Source organism: Sorex fumeus, unplaced genomic scaffold (genome assembly GCF_029834395.1).
Source record: "Sorex fumeus unplaced genomic scaffold, SorFum_2.1 ptg000014l, whole genome shotgun sequence".
NCBI lineage: Eukaryota > Metazoa > Chordata > Mammalia > Eulipotyphla > Soricidae > Sorex > Sorex fumeus.
Genome location: NW_026606071.1, coordinates 40,323,532 through 40,344,844, shown reverse-complemented (window position 1 = coordinate 40,344,844; position 21,313 = coordinate 40,323,532). Strand labels below are relative to the sequence as shown.

Here is a 21,313-nt window from a genome sequence, read left to right as displayed (position 1 = left end):
CCTCAAGTTCCTCATGTTAGCCCACTTATCGCAGGGTCCGCATCCTTTGAATCAAGCAGTTGGCTTCTGAGGGCAATATTGATTTCAGGAACTTTATTGAAGGGATCCCCACCCAAGGAGGACCAGATAGTACAGATCCATGAAATTTAAGTCAACTCCATAGTTTAGTTCAGACATTCGTTGGCTTTCACATCAGAATATGTGGGAAGTTTCCTGGACTACTTCTTTGGGGCTTTGATCCAGAAGGTGTGAGGCGATGAAGAAGCTTCTGCTTCTGTAGAACTCAAGGCTGGGCTGAAGTTTCAGTCCCAGGACATCCTCTGGAGACTCTGGGCTAGCAACCAAACTAGAGCCATTTCTTTGCTGTGAAAGCAGGTGTTTTCGACCAGTCACTTCATCTCCCCAGTGTTTTCTCCTCTGAGATTTTTATATTAAAAGTAGAACTTACCTTCTGAAATTATGTTGGATGCGATATTGAGCATGCTAAACATAATGCTTGGAATGTATATTTTTCAAATATCTTCCATGTTAGTGGACATTATTATGTGTTAAGAAATACATCATTCTGCATCTTCAGATTTTTTTTTTTTTAAAAAAGGAAGCCTGGTGCTAAGGATATGTAATTTTCCACCTCAGATGAAGGCTATAATTAGCATAGAATAGCTCCATTTGCTTTTAAAGATTAGTTTAACAGACAGGATATTTTTCTGTTGCCTGTGGCCTTTGGGGCTGCCCAGAGCCTTCCAGTCCTTTAATTAAAAGATAACATTCCCTTTAAATACTTCTGCAGGTCCATTTTCTCAAAAAGAGCCTCTGTTCGGCTGGGGGTGTTTTTCCTGTGCAGACAGTGATTTTCATAGCACCTCTGTCTAAGAGCGAAGAAACAGGGGATCTTTGTATTAAAGTCCCACCGTGCCTCTAAAACCTGTAGCTATTACAGCTGTAACTGTTATAAATGGCTGGGTGCATTTGCATAATGCAGTTGTCACTGAATTAAAATGATTTAAAGTTTCCACTAGAGGAACAGGGCCCCCCCTCCCCATCTCCTCACCCCACTGCCTCCCTGCCTATTCTGGGGATGAGCCCCCTCCCCTCTGTTCATGAGCCCCTTCTCTTGATAAAGCCGTCTGCCTATTGAGACATCCATCTTCATTTCCCTCACAGAGCTCCTAAAAGAGCCTGACAAATGGAAACTTTTCATAAACAAAGGAATGTCAGAAAATGATGAAGGTGTTGCCTAGCCCAGAGTGAGGAGGTGAGAGGGTGAAGAGATAGGATGGAAGAGCATGAGACTTCGTTACTCGAGTAACTTTCATCATTGACGGGGAGACCACAAATTCTCTTCATTCACCTCCACCAGGCCCTCGCCCCCTTTTGGACTTTCTATTCTCTGTTCTCCTCCTCTGAGGAACCTAATGAAATGGGAGCTGGTGTTAATGTACCGCGAAGAATGTCTCCCTTTCTCATAAGTTGACCAAGTAGTTTTTGATTGAGGCAAGTTAATTAGGACTCATTTAGACACCTTTGTTGGGTAGGAAGGCTGGGTCCCAGATGGAGAAGGTGAGTGCATTGGAGATCATGGTGCTTTCTGTTTCTGTGGCCAGAGGAAGGAAGGTTACAGGGTCCACCCTATCCCTTCACTAGGAAAGGCTGCCAGGGGGTTGTGACTCCTTTGATCTACACCAAGGTTCCTGGCTGTTCAGTCAGTTTTGATTCACCCCTTGAAAAGAAAATCTCCGTGGTCCCATGTTCAAAGCCAAAATATTCATTTGTGAAGGATTTCTCAGACAAGGCACCAGAATCCAATCAGAGGACAAGTTGATAGAGTGTCTTCCCAATCAGAGGACAGGTTGATTTCATTGGCATGTGAAGTGTTTGCTTTTCCAAATATTTGCCTCTGGAATGAAGACATGGCCCCTTTCTCTCATTCTAAGCAGTCTCTCTTTCTGCATGGTCTCTCAGTGGAAAGAAGATCTGTTTAGCATCATTTGGGGAACTTTTTTTTTTCTTGCTTTTTGCTTTTTGGGTCACACCCGGCGATGCTCAGGGGTTACTCCTGGCTCATGCACTCAGGAATTGCTCCTGGCAGTGCTCAGGGGACCATATGGGGTGCTGGGAATCGAACCTGTGTCAGTCATGTTGGCTGCATGCAAGGCAAACGCCCTACCCGCTGTGCTATCACTCCAGCCCCATGGGGAACTTTTTGATAGTGACATTCATACCCATTTTCATAGCTAAAAGTCTTAGTGTCACACCGGGTGTTATTTGGGGTTCTTTCCTAGAGGTGCTCAGGGGACCAAATTCTGGACTCCTGCATGCAAAACATGTCTTGCAGTTTTGAGCCACCTTCCTGATCGATAGGAAGGTGCCACATTCAACAGTTCTCAGGCCTTGTGCAAGTGATGAAGTATCCAACATATAGCTTCAGCTCTGCTCAGAAATGATCCTTAGCAGTGCTCAGGGCCCTGTCTGTGGTCCTGGGGATTTGAATCAGGACCAGTAGCATGTACAGCAAGCACATTAATTCCTGTACTATCTCTCTGGCCCTAGACATACCACATTATTTTTATTAATCAAATTAACATTTAACTTTCCTTTCAGAGAATCTTGTTCAGTCTCTAACCCTTTACACAGTGAAATGTTAAGGATTTAGGCCCTTTCCTATCTCTCCCCAGAATACCCTTTTAAATTGAAGAAGAGTTTCAGACTTGAGTTCATGGTGAGAGACTAAAAAATCGAAGACTGCTTATTTTCTGAGGGCTGCAGACAGGAAAGAAAAATAAGAGTATTGCTCCCCTTCTCCCCTTCTCTTTAAAATCATTGTGTTTCTTTTGTTCAAAGTGTGGGACAAGAATGTTCTAACAATGAACTCACATTACTGACTTAGAAGAAACAGGGTACTAACCTTTTGTTGTGATAATGTTTAGTAATGTTTGTTACTAAAAAAAAAATGGAAGTTAAAGGGTACAACTTCAATATGTTTATTTACAGATAGGAAAAGAGGAAAAAAATAATTCAAGAATGTTGGGGGTTTGGGGTTCTTTTTAGTTTGTTTTTTGCAGAGAACACATGTGGCTGTTCTCAGGGCTTACTCCTGCTTTCTTCCTGGGTCTAGGCCTTGTGCAAGTGATGAAGTATCCAACATATAGCTTCTGCTCCGTGAGTTTGTCTAAATAAGTAGAAAAAAGTTTCCCTGTTCATTGAGTCCTTTAACATCCCACAAGTAGCTCTTTGGGGACAAAATTAATTATCCTCAAGATTTGTTTTTTTCGCCTCTAAACAGGCTGATCCATTTATCTTCTTCTTTGTGTGAGAGGGCAATTAGCCATTCCTGTGTTCCCTGGATACCAGAGGCCACTTTAGTTAAAGACCTTGTCAAGAAGCCATGCAAAGGGTTAACCTTCCAGATGGAATGTAAACCTACTCGTCCTTTTAATATTTCATTCCTAGCTCCCCACAGCTGAGGCATAAGCTTGGCTTGTTTTAATTAAATTAGATCACATAAGACAGGTGTCTTGGCAGTAAAATTGTGCACAGCCCATTTTTATCTCATTAACTGCAGTGCTCATCAACGGTTTGTGTTTTCCTTTCTGAAAACTCTAGGTAAACCAGTAATGATCATAACAGAATACATGGAGAATGGCTCCCTGGATGCATTCCTCAGGGTAGGTGACTTTTTTCTTATATTAAACCTAAGAATGCTGGTGGTTAGAAAGCTCTAACAGACTAATTGTATTCATTCCAGTGGGTTGTATGCATGAACTTCTGTTAACGGGTCAAAGGAAGAAGAGGCAAACTAAAGAATGATGAGATTTTTTTAAAAGACTATTCAGTAAGACATGTTCATTAAGGATACTATTAAATTTTTTCTTAGATTGTGGGGCTGAGTCATAGGTTCATTACAGTTGGGTAATATCCATCTATGACAGGTTACAAATCCTTGCTCCTAGAATACACCTTATTAGTGAATTAGTGACTTTGGTCAGAAAGGATTGGAAATAATATGGAATATGGAGTTTGATTTTCTGCCAGTTATAGATATCAGAAGACAGGCGATTGAGCAGAGGTGGGGATGGAATGCGGGAACACTGGTAGAGAGAAGTTGACACTGGTGATAGGGTTGGTGTTGAACTATTATATGCCCGAAACTCAACTATCAATAATTTTGTAAATCACAGTTCTTTAATTAAATAAAAAAAAGTTTAAAGCGGTCCTCGTCATGGGTGTATTGTGATGGTGAACTATGCCTAATATCCCAATAAGCTGATTCCTTATTTCTGTCGTCTGCAGAAGAACGATGGCAGGTTCACAGTTATTCAGCTTGTGGGCATGCTTCGTGGCATTGCATCTGGGATGAAGTACTTATCTGATATGAGCTATGTACATCGAGACTTGGCTGCAAGGAACATTCTGGTTAATAGCAACTTGGTCTGCAAAGTGTCTGATTTTGGCATGTCCCGAGTGCTTGAGGATGATCCAGAAGCAGCTTACACCACCAGGGTAAGGAAGATTTCTGTCTTCTGGACTTTGAAGCTTTCTATTCTTTTCCCACTGTATGAAATCTTTGTGGTCTTACAAATGCCTGCTTCTTTCAGTGCCTCTGTCAGTGCCTTGCATGTTCTTATAAAACATATTTTAAAAAAGAGTGATTTAAAGCGGTCTGTAGGTGTGGAAGTGGTTTACAAAGCAATAATTATATCTTTCCTTGTATTTTTTCCACACTTAAGCTTTCTTTGTTTTTCTCTTTTCTCCTTTTTATTCACTGCCTCCCTCCCTCCCTCCCTCCCTCCCTCCCTCCCTCCCTCCCTCTCTCCCTCCCTCCTTCCCTCCTTCCTTCCTTCTTTCCTTCCTTTTTTCTTCCTTCCTCCCTCTCTCCCTTCCTTCCTCTCTCTCTTTCTCCCTCCCTCCCTCCCTCCCTCCCTCCCTCCCTCCCTCCCTCCCTTCCTTCCTTCCTTCCTCTCTCTCTTCCTCCCTCCCTCCCTCCCTCCCTCCCTCCCTCCCTCCCTTCCTCACTTCCTTCCTCTCTCTCTTCCTCCCTCCCTCCCTCCCTCCCTCCCTTCCTTCCTTCTTTCCTTACTTTCTCCCTTCCTCTCCTCCTACCTTCCTTACTTTTAGATTTTTATTGGAATCTTTGCTATTATTGGGAAATCTTATTTTAGGAGCCAAAGTTATAGTACAGTGGGTAGGGTATTTGACTTGCACCTGGTCTATTCACATTTGATCCCCAGCATCCCATATGGTCCCTCACAGGTTGCAGAGTAACTATTCAATGCAGCATAATTCCTCAGCATTACTGGGTGTGACCCAAACAGCAAAAATATATATGTATTATTTTTTAAAAATTTTATATTAAACAAGACAGTACAAGTTTCTTCTTGGTTTTATGAATATGAATATGATAATTCATAAGCAGGATATATAAAGCCTTTTACAGTATGGAAGGTCTAGTATATATGACCATGGTTTTACTACTGGAAGATAAGCTGAAATTAGAACACCATTTAAAGTTATCAGTATACAGTTAATGTCTAGGTTATCTTAGCTGGACAATTGGATATAAGATAGTAATGGATGAAACACAGAATCATAAAAGTTATTGGCTATTGGGACTGACACTTAAAATCAACAAGAACCAGACAGCCCCCAGAATCTTACTCCTTCATCCACTGTTATCTGGTAGACTGTGCATCTGGTAGACTAAGCACTGGGGATTTCCTGTTTGGTTGGTTGGTGGAGTTCTTCCTGAGTGTTCAGATTCTTTGGCTTTGTTTTTTGGATACTTACACATATCCTCTCTTGAATTCCAAGCCCATTTAGGGGAAAATACACCTTTGTGAATGCTAAAGATCTTTTATTTTTTTCCCAGGAGTTGAAGAGAGGACAGTTAAAGGAGGCCTCTAAAATGACATATTTACATAGATAAAACCTTAGTCAAATATTTAAAGAAGGCAGAAGGCAGCACAGGTGACCTTCTATATGTAATGAGTATGAATATAATACACTAGGTTTTACACCAGTTCACACAGAGAAAACTGCTGTGAGTCCCTGCGATTTCAAGTGCTAATTATTGTCCTATTTAATCACCTAATTGAAGCCAGGAAAACTTGAAAATGATGTTCTCCTAAATAGCATAAGAATCTGAATTCAAGTTGAATTCACTTTTCCCAGGTGCAATCCAAGAAAATTTGAGATGCAGTTAAAAACACCCTGCACATAAGCATATTTAAACAAGACATTTGAGGGGATGAATGGCATTTAAAATTTTTACAAATAACATTCAACTGCTTTACTATTTTTATAGGTTTTTCCCTTTCTAATTAAATAATATGTAAAATCCTGCCTTGAACTCATCAATCAGAAATGTCTCTAGCATCTGGATTTGTTTGTTTCCATTAATGAACTTTAAATACTAACTTTTAGTCATTTAGTGTATATTTCTTATGTTTTAGAAGAGTCCAGTGACTGTGTAATGGATAGAAGTATCTTTGGGGAAGGAATGGACTTGCACCACACCTAGCAATGCTCAGAGCTTACTCTTAGCTCTAATTTTGGGAGAGAATTTTCAGTGTTGGGGATTGAACTGGGCTCAGCCACAGGCAAGACAAGTGCCTTAACCTCTGCTATCTTTCCAGCCTTATGCATTTATATATTTAGCACCCTTAGCTCATAATCTTAGAAGCTGTATTAGTATTGCATTTGTGGGCAAAAAAAACCCCAACAAGATGTAAAAATTATTATCTACTGCACATCCATTAATAGACTATGGATAAAAGCCATTCCATGTAACTACTGAGATTCACTTTCTTTTCAACATACCCTTAAATAGTATTGATAATAGATGTGCTTTTAAAAAATAATTGAAGGCATTACTGGTCCACTTTCCTGTAACTAAACAAAACATATGAGAAGAACCCTCTCAACCTGGAAGACTTTAATGTAACATAAACAGGTCTCTTATTATTGTTTGAAGGGCTGTCGCAGGGATGTAGTTGTTCTGCTTGGCAAATAGTGACAACATTCGGTATCGAAAATGGCACATCACTAATGTACTTAGCGGATAACTTATGGCTTGAATGTTCACAGGGTGGCAAGATTCCTATCCGGTGGACTGCGCCAGAAGCCATTGCCTATCGTAAATTCACATCAGCAAGTGATGTATGGAGTTATGGCATCGTTATGTGGGAAGTGATGTCGTATGGAGAGAGACCCTACTGGGATATGTCCAATCAAGATGTGAGTCTTTGTGATCTGAATTATGATTTTTACATTGAGATTCAGGAAGTTTTGTGTCATAGTGTATGATATAGTAGTCACGAGCTGGAAGGGATGTGTTAATCTCAAGATTCTTGGACAAATGTGTCTGGCAACCTAGGTAAACCTTAAGGTTTTGAATTTCAAGGACCAAGATTACATAGCTGAAATCATTTATTATTGGAAGATGGACGCATAGGGTTATAGATTACTGATTTGGAAAAGCATATTTTACTTGGTTCTCTTTCAAACCCAATACTGGGACTAAACTAAATTCTGAATTTTAAGAAGGCACATGGATAAGTGAAAAATAAATTTCATGTGTGATACTATTGACATGAAAGGTTTATTGGAGGAAAATGAGTGAATATTTAAAAGCTGGCATAGTTGTAATTAGAGCTTGCCCCTTGAGGACTTTAAAATAAAGCTTCACTAAATGACCCTTTGTAAATTATGCACATCCCTTTAATGTACCATCTGGACTACTTCGTAAAGGAGTATCCACAATGCCTGCAATTTTAGAAAAGCATTCAATAATGACACTAATAAGATTCCAGAGTAATAGAATTTAATTACAAACATATTCAGTGAGAAGGAAAGAAGATGAAGAAAACAAAACACTAGGCCAGAGGTCTTCCTAGAACACATATTAGCCAATTTTGTGAAAGGTTTTACGTCTAAAATGTCTGAGAATCAGATTAAGATGAATGGCTACTTTTTGAACTTCTGTTTTTATTTGATGTGTGAGATACATAGGATCTTGTTTATAAATGTCTGTTATGATATAGTATGTCCCAAAACTATATTTTTGAAAAACTCTTCTTTTAAAGTAATTTTCTGATATAAAACACCATCAGGCTATCTTGTCTTGTTGTGAAATAAGAGTTGACAATTTCACAAAGAACCTAGCTACACTAAGAAATATGTACCTTATCAGTCAAAGAATGTTCGGAACAATCAAGAAGTTTGTGTGTTCTGGATTGAGTGGGACAAAAGGAATTCTGTAGTCATATTAAGAGAAATGGTTGTGTTGACAGTCTATCATCTACAAATTATAAAGGAAGGTTCATAGCATATGGGAAGAAAGATAGCAGTGAAGATAACTGATAGATAATTACAGGCTAGAGAGGAACTAGAGGGGTGAAGGTGTGTTTTGGATTGTTTGGTGTGGTTATGTCATGCAGAAATCTTTAAATAGCGTCTTAGAGCAACATTTGGTTAAAACTTAAGGGGGAGAAAGAAAAATGACCTAAAAGAGCAAGTATACATGCATTCACTTTTTTAATGATTTGGTCATTAAGTTTCCCTTTATTTCAGCTCAGAGCCATGACCAAATATTCACAAGCAGAAACATAAAGTTGTCAATTTTTCTACCCTGCTTTCAAACCTATTGCTTTTTCCATTTCTATTTTTATATTAAAACATGTACTATGTTTTCAAACTTCCATTTTTCTGCCTTTCTCCATGCATCACCCACCTCCCCCTTCCAAAAAAAGGCATCTGAAGTCATTTCTCTCCCACAAATAATATTGATCTGTCTTTCACATGCATTTGTCTCTGTGCTGGATTCTGTGTAGAACAGGGATCAATAGGAAATGTTACTGGAGAATTTTTTTCATGAGCTGCATTCATTTGGCATATGGTAAAAGGAGTTAACATAACTGCTGAAAATATGTCAAACTTAACAAGTTTTCTTTGTTTCTTGTCATCTCCTGCCTCAACTCCCTCCACCCTCCAAACATCCCTCTAAAACTGAGAAAATATGCTTTATTAAACCACAAACTTCCTTCCAAATAGGCATTACAAAGCTGGATAGGGAAGCTAAGGGAAGTATTCAATGTTCTCAGAAATGAGAGTAATTTTTTTGCTACCCTCACATCAGCCCAGTTTGCTTGCATTATCAGTTCATTGAAAACTCTTCTCAGCAGGTTTAGAACCAACATAATACACCTGAAGGATGAGACAAGAGAGAATCAAAACTGACTCATATAATGACTAGAAATAAATAATGTTCAGTGAGGTAACATGGAGAAGTCTGCTTTAGAAGAAATAGAAAAAAGTAAAATAGCTGACTACTGGCAGAAACACATAGATAAAAGAGGGTTAGAAGCTTTAATAAATCACAAGATGATGGAAATGAGTTCAACGTGATGCTTAAATGAGAAGTGATTTAATAGTGCCCAGCTAAATGGACATCTTTTCTGGGGAAGGCCACTATCCTGCTTGTTTTACACCCAGCTCTCATTTGGCCACAAAAAGGGAAAAAAGAAGAAAAGATTGATGTAAACAATAAAAATGCTTTTTTAACCCACAAAAATAAGAGCATTCCCTAGGATATATGCCCATAAACAAAGCCTATCAAGAGCCAGAAACAATGAAGTAAATTCCCTCTTTCGATTTGCTGTGACTCATGCCACAGTGCTTTACTGGGATTCACGCCCTGAAGTAGGAGGTTTTTAAGAAAAGCCAAGAAGAAAATACTGCAACACCAGTAAAGATAGATTTTGAAAGTTAGTTTTAGAAAAAAAGACGATTGAAGGATTTATTTCTGTCTTATTAGTCAGGGAGACCTCTGTGGGCAATGGGACAATTATCATCTACCATAGAACTTCTTTCCTTAGATGTATAAGTGCCTCCTTTCAGATGTAAATATTAGCTTTGGGTGTTACTCAGGGGTAGGGCACATGCCTTGCATGAGTAAGGTCCTGGGTTTCATTCTGGCACAGCAAGAACAAGAACAATGCACGAAAAGATCAAGAAAAATTGCTAAGAATTTTCTGAAATCTACTTACACCTTTAACAAGGACAACTAGCAACCAGTTAAGACCAAGATAGAGATACAGACATGCCTTTGCTCTTCCCAAATATTGTTGTTTTTTTTTTTTTAGATTTTTGTTTTTATTTATTTATTTATTTATTTATTTATAATTAGTGAAACACCGTGAGGTACAATTTTAGACTTACAAACTTTCATGCTTGGGTTTCAGTTATACAATGATTGAGTACACACTCCACCAGTGCCCATTCTCCACCACCAATGATCCCAGTAGCCCTCCCAGCCCCCACCCCACCTCACCCCGCCTTTGTGGTAGGGCGTTCCCTTTGCTCTCTCTTTCCTTTAGGGTGTTGTGGTTTGCAATAGAGGTATTGAGTGGCCATCGTGTTCAGTTTATAGTCTACTTTCAGCATGCATCTCGCATCCCGAGTGAGTCCTCCAAACACCCTTTACTTGGTGCTCCCTTCTCTATCTGAGCTGCCTTTTCCTCTAGCATGTGCTGCCGGCTTCCAAGCTGTGGAGCAGACCTCCTGGTACTTATCTCAACTATTCTTGGGTGTTTGTCTCCCATTCTCTTACTTTATATTCCCCAGATGAGTGCAGTCCTTCTATGTCTGTCCCTCTTTTTCTGGCTCATTTCACTTAGCATGATACTTTCCATGTAGAACCACTTGTATGGAAGTTTCATGACTTCAGCTTTTCTAACAGCTGCATAATATTCCATTGGGTAGATGTAGCAAAGTTTCTTTAACCAGTCATCGGTTCTCTGGCACTCGGTTTTTTCCCCAAATTTTGGCTATTGTAAACAGTGTAGCAATGAACTTACAAGTGCAGATGTCATTTCGACTGTATTTTTTTTGCCTCTCTGGGATATATTCCCAGGAGTGGTATTGCTGGGTCAAATGGGAGCTCAAGTTCTAATTTTTTGAGGATCATCCATACTGTTTTCCAAAAGGGCTGAACCAGTCGGCATTCCCACCAGCGGTGAAGGAGGGTCCCTTTCTCGCCACATCTGCACCAACACCAACACCAGTTGATTTTGTTCTTTTGGATGTGGGCCAGACTCTGTGGTGTGAGATGGTATCTCATTGTTGGTTCGATCTGCCTCTCCCTGATGATTAGTGATGTAGCCTGAATTTCTGGCAGGGCTGAGCAGACAGAAGTAGATATTTGTGGATTGGGATGACTGAAAGCTGGCTCTGGTACTCACTGATAAATGGTCTGAGCAAGAGGACATGGACTTGAAATGATGTAGAGTTGTTTCTATTTGGAGTCAACTATTAGCTATTTCCTAAGAAGGGCTTCAGCACTAACAGTGTCTTTGGCTCAGAGGTTTAGCTACTAATGGTAGCAGACTGGGCAGGGACATTGTCATGGAATCTCAAGATACTGTGAATGTACCATGTTGTAGATCTGCTTGCGTGTTCCACTTTCAAACATGGATGCATCAGATCATGGCCTTCCATTTGCAAATATTTCCTAGCAGCAGCAGCTGGCTTCCCTCCCCCTCTGCCAGCGATATTTAGGGCCAGCTTTGACATCTGAGATGGAATTGGAGCTGGTCCCATACCCGGGCTAGCTGGCAGCGTGATGTACAGGGAATGTGCACTCAGAGGGGTTAAACCTCTCACAACAGCTTGTCTGGCAGCTTAGCATACCACTCTGTTTTCTTCCATAGGTGATTAAAGCCATCGAGGAAGGCTATAGACTACCCCCGCCAATGGACTGCCCCATTGCACTCCACCAGCTGATGCTAGACTGCTGGCAGAAGGAGAGAAGCGACAGGCCCAAATTTGGGCAGATTGTCAACATGTTGGACAAACTCATCCGCAATCCCAACAGCTTGAAGAGGACAGGGACCGAGAGCTCCAGGTCAGCCATGCTTACTTAAATGATGACGGATTGAAAAGAACATGCGTGGGGCATACATGAGAGGGGAGTCATTTTCATCCCTGTTCTTTTTGTCAGCTCTCTGTAATTGGGTGGCGTCTTTCTGAATTCACGGAGTACTTTGGAGAATTCTATTCACCGTTTTGAACAGTCGAATGCCCACCAAGCTTTGAATGCTAGTAAAGAAAAAATAATTTTTTTTCCAACAGCAACAAAGAAATAACCAAATTGCTTACTTTATGATGAGAGCCCTGGACTTTTAGAAAAGGGCTAAAATGTCCTTTGGGAAGAAGTTCGGGGTTAGGAGAAGCTAATGTAAAAATGGGAAAGGTTAGTTGGTTAGTAAGAAAGGAGGGTTAGAGAACAATGCTATACACACTGCAATTTTAAGCATCCATGTCATAGTTTAATTGGTACCAAGAGTGTCATCAGGTTTCAGTTCTGGACACAAAATGTTTTTTGTTTTCTTTTCTGGAATTTTCAAGAGTGAAAGGAAATAGGTTATGGTGGAACCTGATTACTTGCAAGGTCTTCGGAGGAATGTTTAAAAAACCCAAAATGATAGAGCCACCTGTAAAGTGGTGATATTATGAGAAAGAGAAAAATGAAGATGTCCATTAGTCCAGATGGAAGATAAAGATGCCACAAACCCTATAATTCAATGGGAACTTTTCTTCCTACTTTGGATTCTACCAGTATAAATGTTAAGTTCCCTAGTCACCACTCCCATCTGAGAAGGCATCAAACATGCTTATCAGTTAAATTATTTAAGAAGACAGGTACAATAAGATCAAGTGAATCAAACCTGCTTGAGTGGAGGTATCTACTTGTCTCCAAATATTCACTCCTTAGAGACTTTTTTTTTAATTACCCTGAGTTATAAGAGGTCATTCTTTCAAAACCCTTCGAGACTTAAACAGTTTGATAATAGTCTACTCCAGTCCTTACCCTGAAAGATGCTAAGAAGGAACATGCACAAAAGAACTTGGAACAAATAGTTATATTGGTCCTCTTTGAGGTTAGCTAGCACTAAGACTCAGTTACACGCACACTAAAAAAAAGAGCTTTTTATTGGTGAACTTATCTTGAAATAACATTGGTCTGAATTTGCAATTCATGCTTTAAAAAAAAGGAAAAGAAAAAAAAACACCCCACACTACAAAAACCTCCCTCTTTTAGCTGAGGGTCCTAAGACCTGTTTGGTACTTCTCTGGCTAGAATGAAGTTTTCAGCTATCACATGGGTTTTGCACAGAACTGCAGAACAAATTGAACTATTGGATACACTTCTCTCCACTCTAAATTTTTCTCACTGATGCTACTATAGTAACTTTCCTACTTATTACTGCTCTCTGATAATAAGGTGTAGCACAACAGGGTCTGCAGTTCAACACAGAATTAAGGAAATGTCAGGGTGTTCCATAAAGAGCACAAAGACCAGAGCAAGCTAGTGAATGCCCCTTAGAGTTAATTGATTTCCAGTGAGGATACTTTCTTCCTAAGGTCATCTTCGTCTTTTCAAGAACCTAGAGCCAACATGTTGCCTTATGTTCTGGCTTATAGTTCAAAATTTACGCAAGCTATCAGCCTTTGGCTAATGTACACAATATTGGAAAACATCTAACACTAAATTAATGTCTAAAATTTCTGTGATGATATTTATAATTTACTTAAAACTGGGGGAAACAATACATTTTGAGTGTTCTTGCTATTAAAAAAATCTACAGAAAATGTTACTCAAAAAGTGGATATTTTTGAAATGATGGGCAAAAAAAATGACATAGGCCAGCTATTCTGTCATAAAATTGATCAAATTAGCCTGTGTTAAAATATGTATACAAAAAAAGTAATTTCAGACAAAATAAATTGGGTAAAAACAATGAAAGCGGAAAAAAGGAATTGGATTGCTTTTGCTAGATAAAAACATTATCAAGTCACATTAAATTTGATTTTTACAAGAAAATAATTTATTTCCATTGAAAATTATGATGTTATAGTTATGATTTTATTGCTTGCAGCAAGCAACATAATCCCAAAATGACAGTTTGGTTAAAATGTGAAGATTATGCACGTTCTGTCATTTTTAGGGAACAAGAAAGTTTCATAAAATATAAATAAGTAGTAAGGCAGATATCTGGGTAATAATGGTAAGGGTGCCATAAAGTACCCGTGAAGGTCTATTCTATTGTTATTTAGTTTCTTGCCGATGAAAATGATCATAATTCTCCTAATACCCTCCTTCAGTGATTTGTTGTGTGTCAGATATAACGAGGAATGACAGCATTTCTGCCTTCTACTGTAATCATTCTTCACAATGACCTAATGCATAGCACCTGGTCTGAGAACTTGCGTAAACTAATAAATACGTTAATAAGAAGTGCTTAGAATCTGTTGAAATGATTATTCAGGAGCCCCAGCAAGGAAATAGGAGAAGCACATTCCACAATCCAAACAGTGATCAAAGTGGCCATTCTTCCTGGCCTCCTGGCACACGTGCTGGTCTGGCCTGGGTTGATTAAAGAGGGGATTAACTCCCTGCTGTCCCCAGTTTGTCTGAATGCACTGAGCCTGCCTACAAACCTGGCTCAAAGTATGCTGGACTTGAACTCTTGCTGTTTTCTCTGTTTCTATCAAGGCTGGCAGCTTGCACGCTCACAGATTTTTCTTCCTCATTCATCACTAGGGTTTCCATAGCTGCTGAACTAACGTCTGCAACATTTGGTGCTGGCAGGGATTGGATTCTTTTCTGCAAAGACCAAACAAGTTGCAGCTATAAGAGCTCCCCAATCTTTACCCCAGGGTAGGAGGTTAAAAGGATCTGCTCCACTCTCGAATGTACTAAGTGATCCCCAAGGAAGCACATGTGCAGTAGAATTAAGGATAATTTTTTCATATTATTGGGTGGGGCCCAGGGATATGACTCAATTGATAGTCAGTGAATTCAATTGAGTTCAATTCTTGACCCAGCCGCCATCTTGCTAAATGCAATTCCCACCACGACCAGTGTGTTTCAACAACAATGATGGCAACAACTGAGGGAAGCAAAGGGAAAAAAGAAAGGTATAAAATTAAAGTCAATGATACCTATGTTTTCTGCTTTGTGAAATTAGGAGCCACGAGATGATGAGGTGCTCTGTGCAGATGGAGATTTCATTTGATGCTTGCAGGGAGTAGATCAACCTCCCCTGAGTCCTGAGCTTTTTTGCCAATGTCCCTGATGAGTCTCTTCTGTCTCCGTTCTCTCATTCCATTTGCAGACCTAACACTGCCTTGTTGGACCCGAGCTCCCCTGAATTCTCTGCTGTGGTATCTGTGGGTGATTGGCTCCATGCCATTAAAATGGATCGATATAAGGACAACTTCACGGCTGCTGGTTATACCACACTAGAGGCTGTAGTGCACATGAACCAGGAGTAAGTACTCAGCGATATAACACGAAAGGGTAAATCTAGATTTAATAGTATTTTCCCTTTTTTTTTTTTGCTTTGAGCTGCATAATCATCCTACTCATTAAATTTTAAAAAAAAAGTACACACACGGAATGCCTTTCATTTTGATTGAGTATAATTTTACACAGCCTCTTAAAGCACCTACATTGTTGCATTCAATGGCTTAATTAAACATTTTATTACACCTGCCTTGTTGTGCTCTATTAATTGTGGCTGATTCAACTGTGTGCATGCATGCAGCCCCAAGAAACTCTCAGCCCCTGTGACTTGTTCTCTCCCTCCTCTTTCTTCTTTCCTCTCCCCCTGTCTGCAGTGACCTGGCTAGAATTGGCATCACCTCTGTGACTCACCAGAATAAGATTTTGAGCAGTATTCAGGCGATGAGAACCCAGATGCAACAGATCCATGGCAGAATGGTTCCTGTCTGAGCCAAGACTGACTAAACTCAAAACTCTTGAAATTAGTTTACCTCATCCATGCACTTTAATTGAAGAACTGCACTTTTTTTACTTCGTCTTCGCCCTCTGAAGTGAAAGAACACAAACAAACAAAATCTGCCAGCGTCGTTCGGTGTACAGATGGCTGATAGGTGGTGGGGCTCACAGCTCTGATGACCATCATTTGCATCCGACCTGGAAGAAGTTGTTTCTCAGAAGTCCTTCCATCCATTGCCGTTTGTAAGATACATGTACCTATATAAATAGAACATCGCCTCCGAGTTGTAATGCCATCTTTGCCACCAGACCTGGGCTTCTCTGAGACATCTTGGGATCCTTTCTCCATTCGGAATTACAACATCACATTTTGTTTGTGGCATTACATTACAGTCACCCTTCTTTCACTGGAATGAAGATCATGCCCAGCAACTTTGGGAAAGGACTCGGGGGGTGGATTTAAAAGCTTGGAAGAGAGAAAAGAAAGAAAGAAACCCCATGCAGGGGACAAAAAGCCACCATCGAGTGAAAGCCACCTCCACATTCCTCCTCAGTGTTGCTCCTTCAGTACTCAGGTCACCTGGTGGAGGACGATGACGTGAGGGTCTGAAAAGCAAAGAAAAGTGGATTTAATAATAACAATAATAATTATAATAATAATAATAATAATTATCCAGCACCATACTCCCTTATGGACAAAGGAGGTCTGTTTCTTTGGGCCTGGCTGTGCCATGTAAGCCTTCTTTAGAGACTTTACAAACTTATCATAACTCCCTTATGGATAGCAGACTCTGACAATCTGGAGTAGGGATGCTCAGACTTCCCTTCTTCAAAGAAGCAACCCCAAATCTGCAAGGTAAGTCAAGAGCTGCAGCCAAGGGAGTGTGATCCAATGAAAACTTTAAGAATAAATAAAATATGAGCTTCTTTTAAGCATGAGTGTAAACATTCTTTCCTGTTTATCAGTGCTTTCAACATTTCAATCATCTCTTGAGAGAGGACCCCAAAATCAATATGGCTTCCCTGCTGTTTTTCCCAGATCCTGCTGGGGAGAAAGAGAAGTGTGGTCTGAGGGGGTCAGTTTTGGAGAATGGCATGTAGACCTCATGCTTTTCCTCACACAGGGTTCCTCTTGCTCTTAGGTATCACTCACTATGCAAATACTGATTGGGAATCTTCTGGGTACCAGGAGTAGTTCTAATGGAATCAGGCATATCAATACCTTTTCCCTTTATGGGGTCAGCCAGGAAGAAATCGTGGAGATATCACTGTTAAGACTTGCCACTCGCCTTGACTACTTTGCTTTTAAAAGACGTAACCTACTGAAAAGAGCTTTATACCTAGAAGGCCCTTAGCTGCATCTAATTTAACCTTGAAACTTTCCTTCTTGAAACAAATAAATTAAACGGTTTTGCTCATTCCTAAAAGCTAATGGTCTAACTTTCTTTGACTGGACAAATTTTATCTTCTCAAACTCTTCCATTTGTATCACTTTTAAACAAGAGTTTGGCTGATTTTAATGACCTTTTTTTCCCCTTTGGTTTTTATTCCAGAAAGCTATTTCTTATAGAGCAAAGAATGTTAAATTCGATGCTGTCAAATCATGACAGTTTAGTAAAAACCTTTTTGCGATGTTAGTTGTAAAAGCTTTTCTGTTCAGAAGGAAAGTGGAATTTGTTTTTGAACCTACTTCAACAATTTCTGTTTTAACACCACTTTTTCTGAATTCTGAGAGTTCTGGATATTCATGTTAAAAGTTAACAGTTTATGTTAGTTTTGTTGCATAAGTTTACAAAATATGTATTTTTTTGTTCAGCAAAAACTCTGCATGGATTTTTTTTTTCCATCTCACAATCTAAATAAGATACTAGGATGAAATTGCCTTATATGTAGCCGGCAAATTGGTTGGCAGGAATTGAATAAAGTCTTCCTTTTTTTACACTCAACAACTTATGACTTATTTTCCTAAATATTTAATATATTCAAAGCATTTTCAAAGAGAGGGCCAGTCAGTGCTAAAATATTTCAGCAAATTGATATTATATACATGCTGGAATCTTTCATCTGTAGCTCTATAAATGAAGTTGGGAGGGATTCAAGGAAAAACAGAATATAAAATCTTATTGTATTTAAATCTTGATTTCCCTCTAAATTTTTGAGAGTCCAAGTCAAGGAAAAGGCCAAAAAAAATAGAAGGCAAAAACCTTTCTCCGTGTCTACAATAATACCTAATAGTATCAAAAGTGTTTGCTGCCATGAAGTTCTGCATTTTAGAGGAGAAATGCAAGGACATAGGAGTGTTCCATCATTTCTCAAGATACAGAACCAGACCTGCATCCATCCTGAGATGGATTCTCAAGCCATTTGAGATGTTGAGAAACAAACACCCTCCATGTTTCTTTAGAACTAAGTTCCTCCATCTGGAAATTACAGATAATGAAATTTTAATAATAACACCTTTCCTAATAATGCATGGTGTTGTTTTATGTGTCTGAGAAATCCTTGTGTAGAAAATGTTGAACTTCCCAGACAAAAGGTTGTGCTTTTCCCACTAACCCTCCTGTTCCCCAAGTCTTATTCCTCCACTTGTGAACCCAAATGTTTTATTGAGACATGCCAGAGTGAGGTGAAATGAAGTTCAGTGCTGAGAAGCCTCATAGAGGAAGTTTCTAAATGGATGGCTAAGGGCTTAGGAGTCAATTCTACCTACAAAAAGTGGCAGACCCTACGGATAACTATAAACTATTATTTATTCTTGCAATTAGTAAAATTGTTTTAAAATCATAAAGAATGAGACACACAAGGAGGGGACCCTATTGCGAGCAGAGGAACTGACTGGCAAAGCCCCTTTGATGTCTTTATGACCGCCTCTAGAGAACATTGGTTTGTTTATTTAGTCACAATGGAAGTCGCTGCTCTCGCTCATGGCCCCCGTATAAACCACATACTTTGTCTGGTCTCTGTTCAAGAATTCCCCATGATAAAGGAGTTGCTGAATTCAAAGGAGACATGGTTTATTTTTCTCTACACTTTTATTCTGGCCCTAACTGGATACAAGCTTTCACATTTCCATACTTCTCCCTACAAACATACCGATGTTTTTTTACCTATACACTCAGTCCCCAAATTGCCTTTTTTAGTATTAGAAATATATTTATATTACTATTTATATCCAGATATTTAGTGAAGAAGGGGTTGGAAGAAAGAAAGGTGGTACTCTGAGACTTTTCTAAGCAAGTTTCAAGTAACCAAAGAAAATCACCATGAAAAAGTTGCATTTGATGTTGGTGGTCTTTGTCCTGCTTCTTGAAGTCATATTTTCACTTATCCACATTCTTCTCTTGAATCATAGAAATGCATGCCTATGTAACAAAATCTCACCATGTTCAGGATTCAGAAATGACCTTTAGTAAACTTAGTGATTTCCAGAGAAGAATTTTTGGAGAAATATATCCAAAATCTTTTCTTGTGTATTTTGAATAACTGTCAAATGAATAGTATTGATGAATTGTTTCTGAAAGACCTTGTAGTTATATTTTTTACCCATGTTTAATTGCTTTTTTTTTTGTGGAGGGGGCACATTCAGCAGTGTTCAGGGATTACTCCTGGTAGCCTTGAGGGACCTATATGTGATGCCAGGGATGAAAATAGGTTGACTGTGTGCAAGGCAAGCCCCTATCCACAGTACTATTGCTTCGGCTTTATATTTAAAATATTTTAATTGTGTCATTCTTTAAACAATATTATCCCCATAAAACATACACAAATTGTTGAAATTTTTAAGGTAATTTTTATCTGGATGATTACAAAATTACAAATAAATTATTGCTAACTCTCCAGATATACTAAAATGGGTGGAGTGTTTTTACCATTTGTTTCAAAGAAACTAAATTGCACTTACCGTCTTCATTCAATAAATAATCATGCACATACACAAAACAAGAAAACATGCAATCAGTTTGGTAAAAATAGGTACAGCTGTCTGTAAAAGTGCATTCTGGTTTTAATCCTGGTCTCTGACTTGTCACTAAACACAGCCAAGGGACATGCATGTGTAGTCAAGAAGTAACCTTGATTCTCTATTGCCACAAATGAAAGATGAGCAAACTTGCTTCTCTTAATTTGAGCTTCATATCTGAAGGCAAGGGGCATGTTGATTCCTCTGCATTGTGTCAACTCAGCCCTGTTCACTTTTGAGGCTGATGGTGTAGCCATGTCTGATTACTTCTTGGGGTGCTGCAGGAGATCCTGAAATTCCAGGATGTCCCTCATTAGCATCTATCACTATGCTCTTGGCCCAGATCCCCTCTCTCTGCCTCTGCTTAGATGCTTTACTGAGATATGCCTATTCATTGTCATTGAAAGGACTTTTCTCTGAAGTTCCACTGCTTCCCGCCACCACCTCCCATCCCCCATGCTTTTTTATTATTATTTTTTTTTTGTTTTGTACTTTTCAACTATTCATGTTGAAGTCTGATGATTTATGATGTTTCCAGATTTGTTCCTAAGATAGGCAATTTCCTTCTTTGGGAAGCTTGCCACCCAGTAGCTGGGACTTTGTCAATAGTACAATCTGCCTGTTGCACCCTCTCTCCTCTTACACAACAGAACCAAGGCAGCATTTTCCTTGTGAAGAGGGCTACCCGCATCATAGTTAAAGCATGGCTATCAGTAGATAGAGGAGGATATTGGAATGCCAGCTTTGCTGCTTCAGAATGGATAACCACGGGAGGTGTACTTAACCTCTCTCTCCTTCTATGTCCTCAATCATATCCTGAGGACGAGAATAGGAACAGCCTCAAAATTGTTATAATTAAACTCTCCAGAGCTTTTTTGTTCTTGTTGTTATAGTTGTCATTTTTGAGCAGAGCAAAGTAACGGATTCACCGTCTTTATCCCATAGTGCTTCTTCTGAACTTAAGTCCCCTCCTTGTACTCATATTCTTTCTCGGAATATTTGCAAACAGTTTATGTTTTGTCTCAAGTCTTGTTCTTTTCTCGACAGGGAGTAGATTCTGCTATCTTGGCCTCACAGCCCTTCCTGTTGATTACAAAGCCCAGAGATGAAAACAGAACACGCCCTCCTCCGTTCCTTCTAACTGGGATCCTTCTGCTCCGTGACTCTGCCCGTGCTGGACCCAAGACATTGATGAAACAAGACCCAGACCTGAAAGGAATCAAGATGTGACTTTCTGAGCTCGGTTCCCCGTGAAAGAAACAGCCAACGTTCACTCTTCAGCATCAGTTCTCCAGTCGCACTGAGGAACACCCCTCTGGGCAGCGCCATCCCCACCGAGCCCTTGTTCCCATACTCCTTGTGGTTTTATTTATATGTGTTTCCATAGCTCCTTCCTGAACGTCACTGCTGCATCGGTATGGCAGCCAGTGACCAAAGACTACAGATTTTCCTATGGACGCCAGGTCAGGTGCGACCACAGAAGCAAAGCCAGTTCCCGTGAGCTGCCTCTGATATGCATTGCTGAAGTAACATTTTACCCAGGGTGTGCCATTGCC

The 21,313-nt window shown here is 39.6% G+C and overlaps 1 protein-coding gene across 2 annotated transcripts in view; it reads left to right on the top strand.

The window, feature by feature from the left end:
* The window catches only part of EPHA4 (EPH receptor A4), a 149,573-nt gene extending 133,299 nt beyond the window's left edge, over positions 1-16,274 (top strand). Inside the window, exons 12-17 of one of the 2 annotated variants that reach the window (XM_056111562.1) lie at positions 3,604-3,665; positions 4,291-4,500; positions 7,084-7,233; positions 11,706-11,899; positions 15,174-15,329; positions 15,679-16,274. In XM_056111562.1, the coding sequence (XP_055967537.1) occupies positions 3,604-3,665; positions 4,291-4,500; positions 7,084-7,233; positions 11,706-11,899; positions 15,174-15,329; positions 15,679-15,793 (887 nt within the window). In that variant the 3' untranslated portion in view covers positions 15,794-16,274. Of the gene's footprint in view, positions 1-3,603; positions 3,666-4,290; positions 4,501-7,083; positions 7,234-11,705; positions 11,900-15,173; positions 15,359-15,678 lie in introns of both variants that reach the window. The other variant, XM_056111563.1, reaches the window with a different exon arrangement.
* The last annotated feature ends 5,039 nt before the right edge of the window (positions 16,275-21,313 follow it).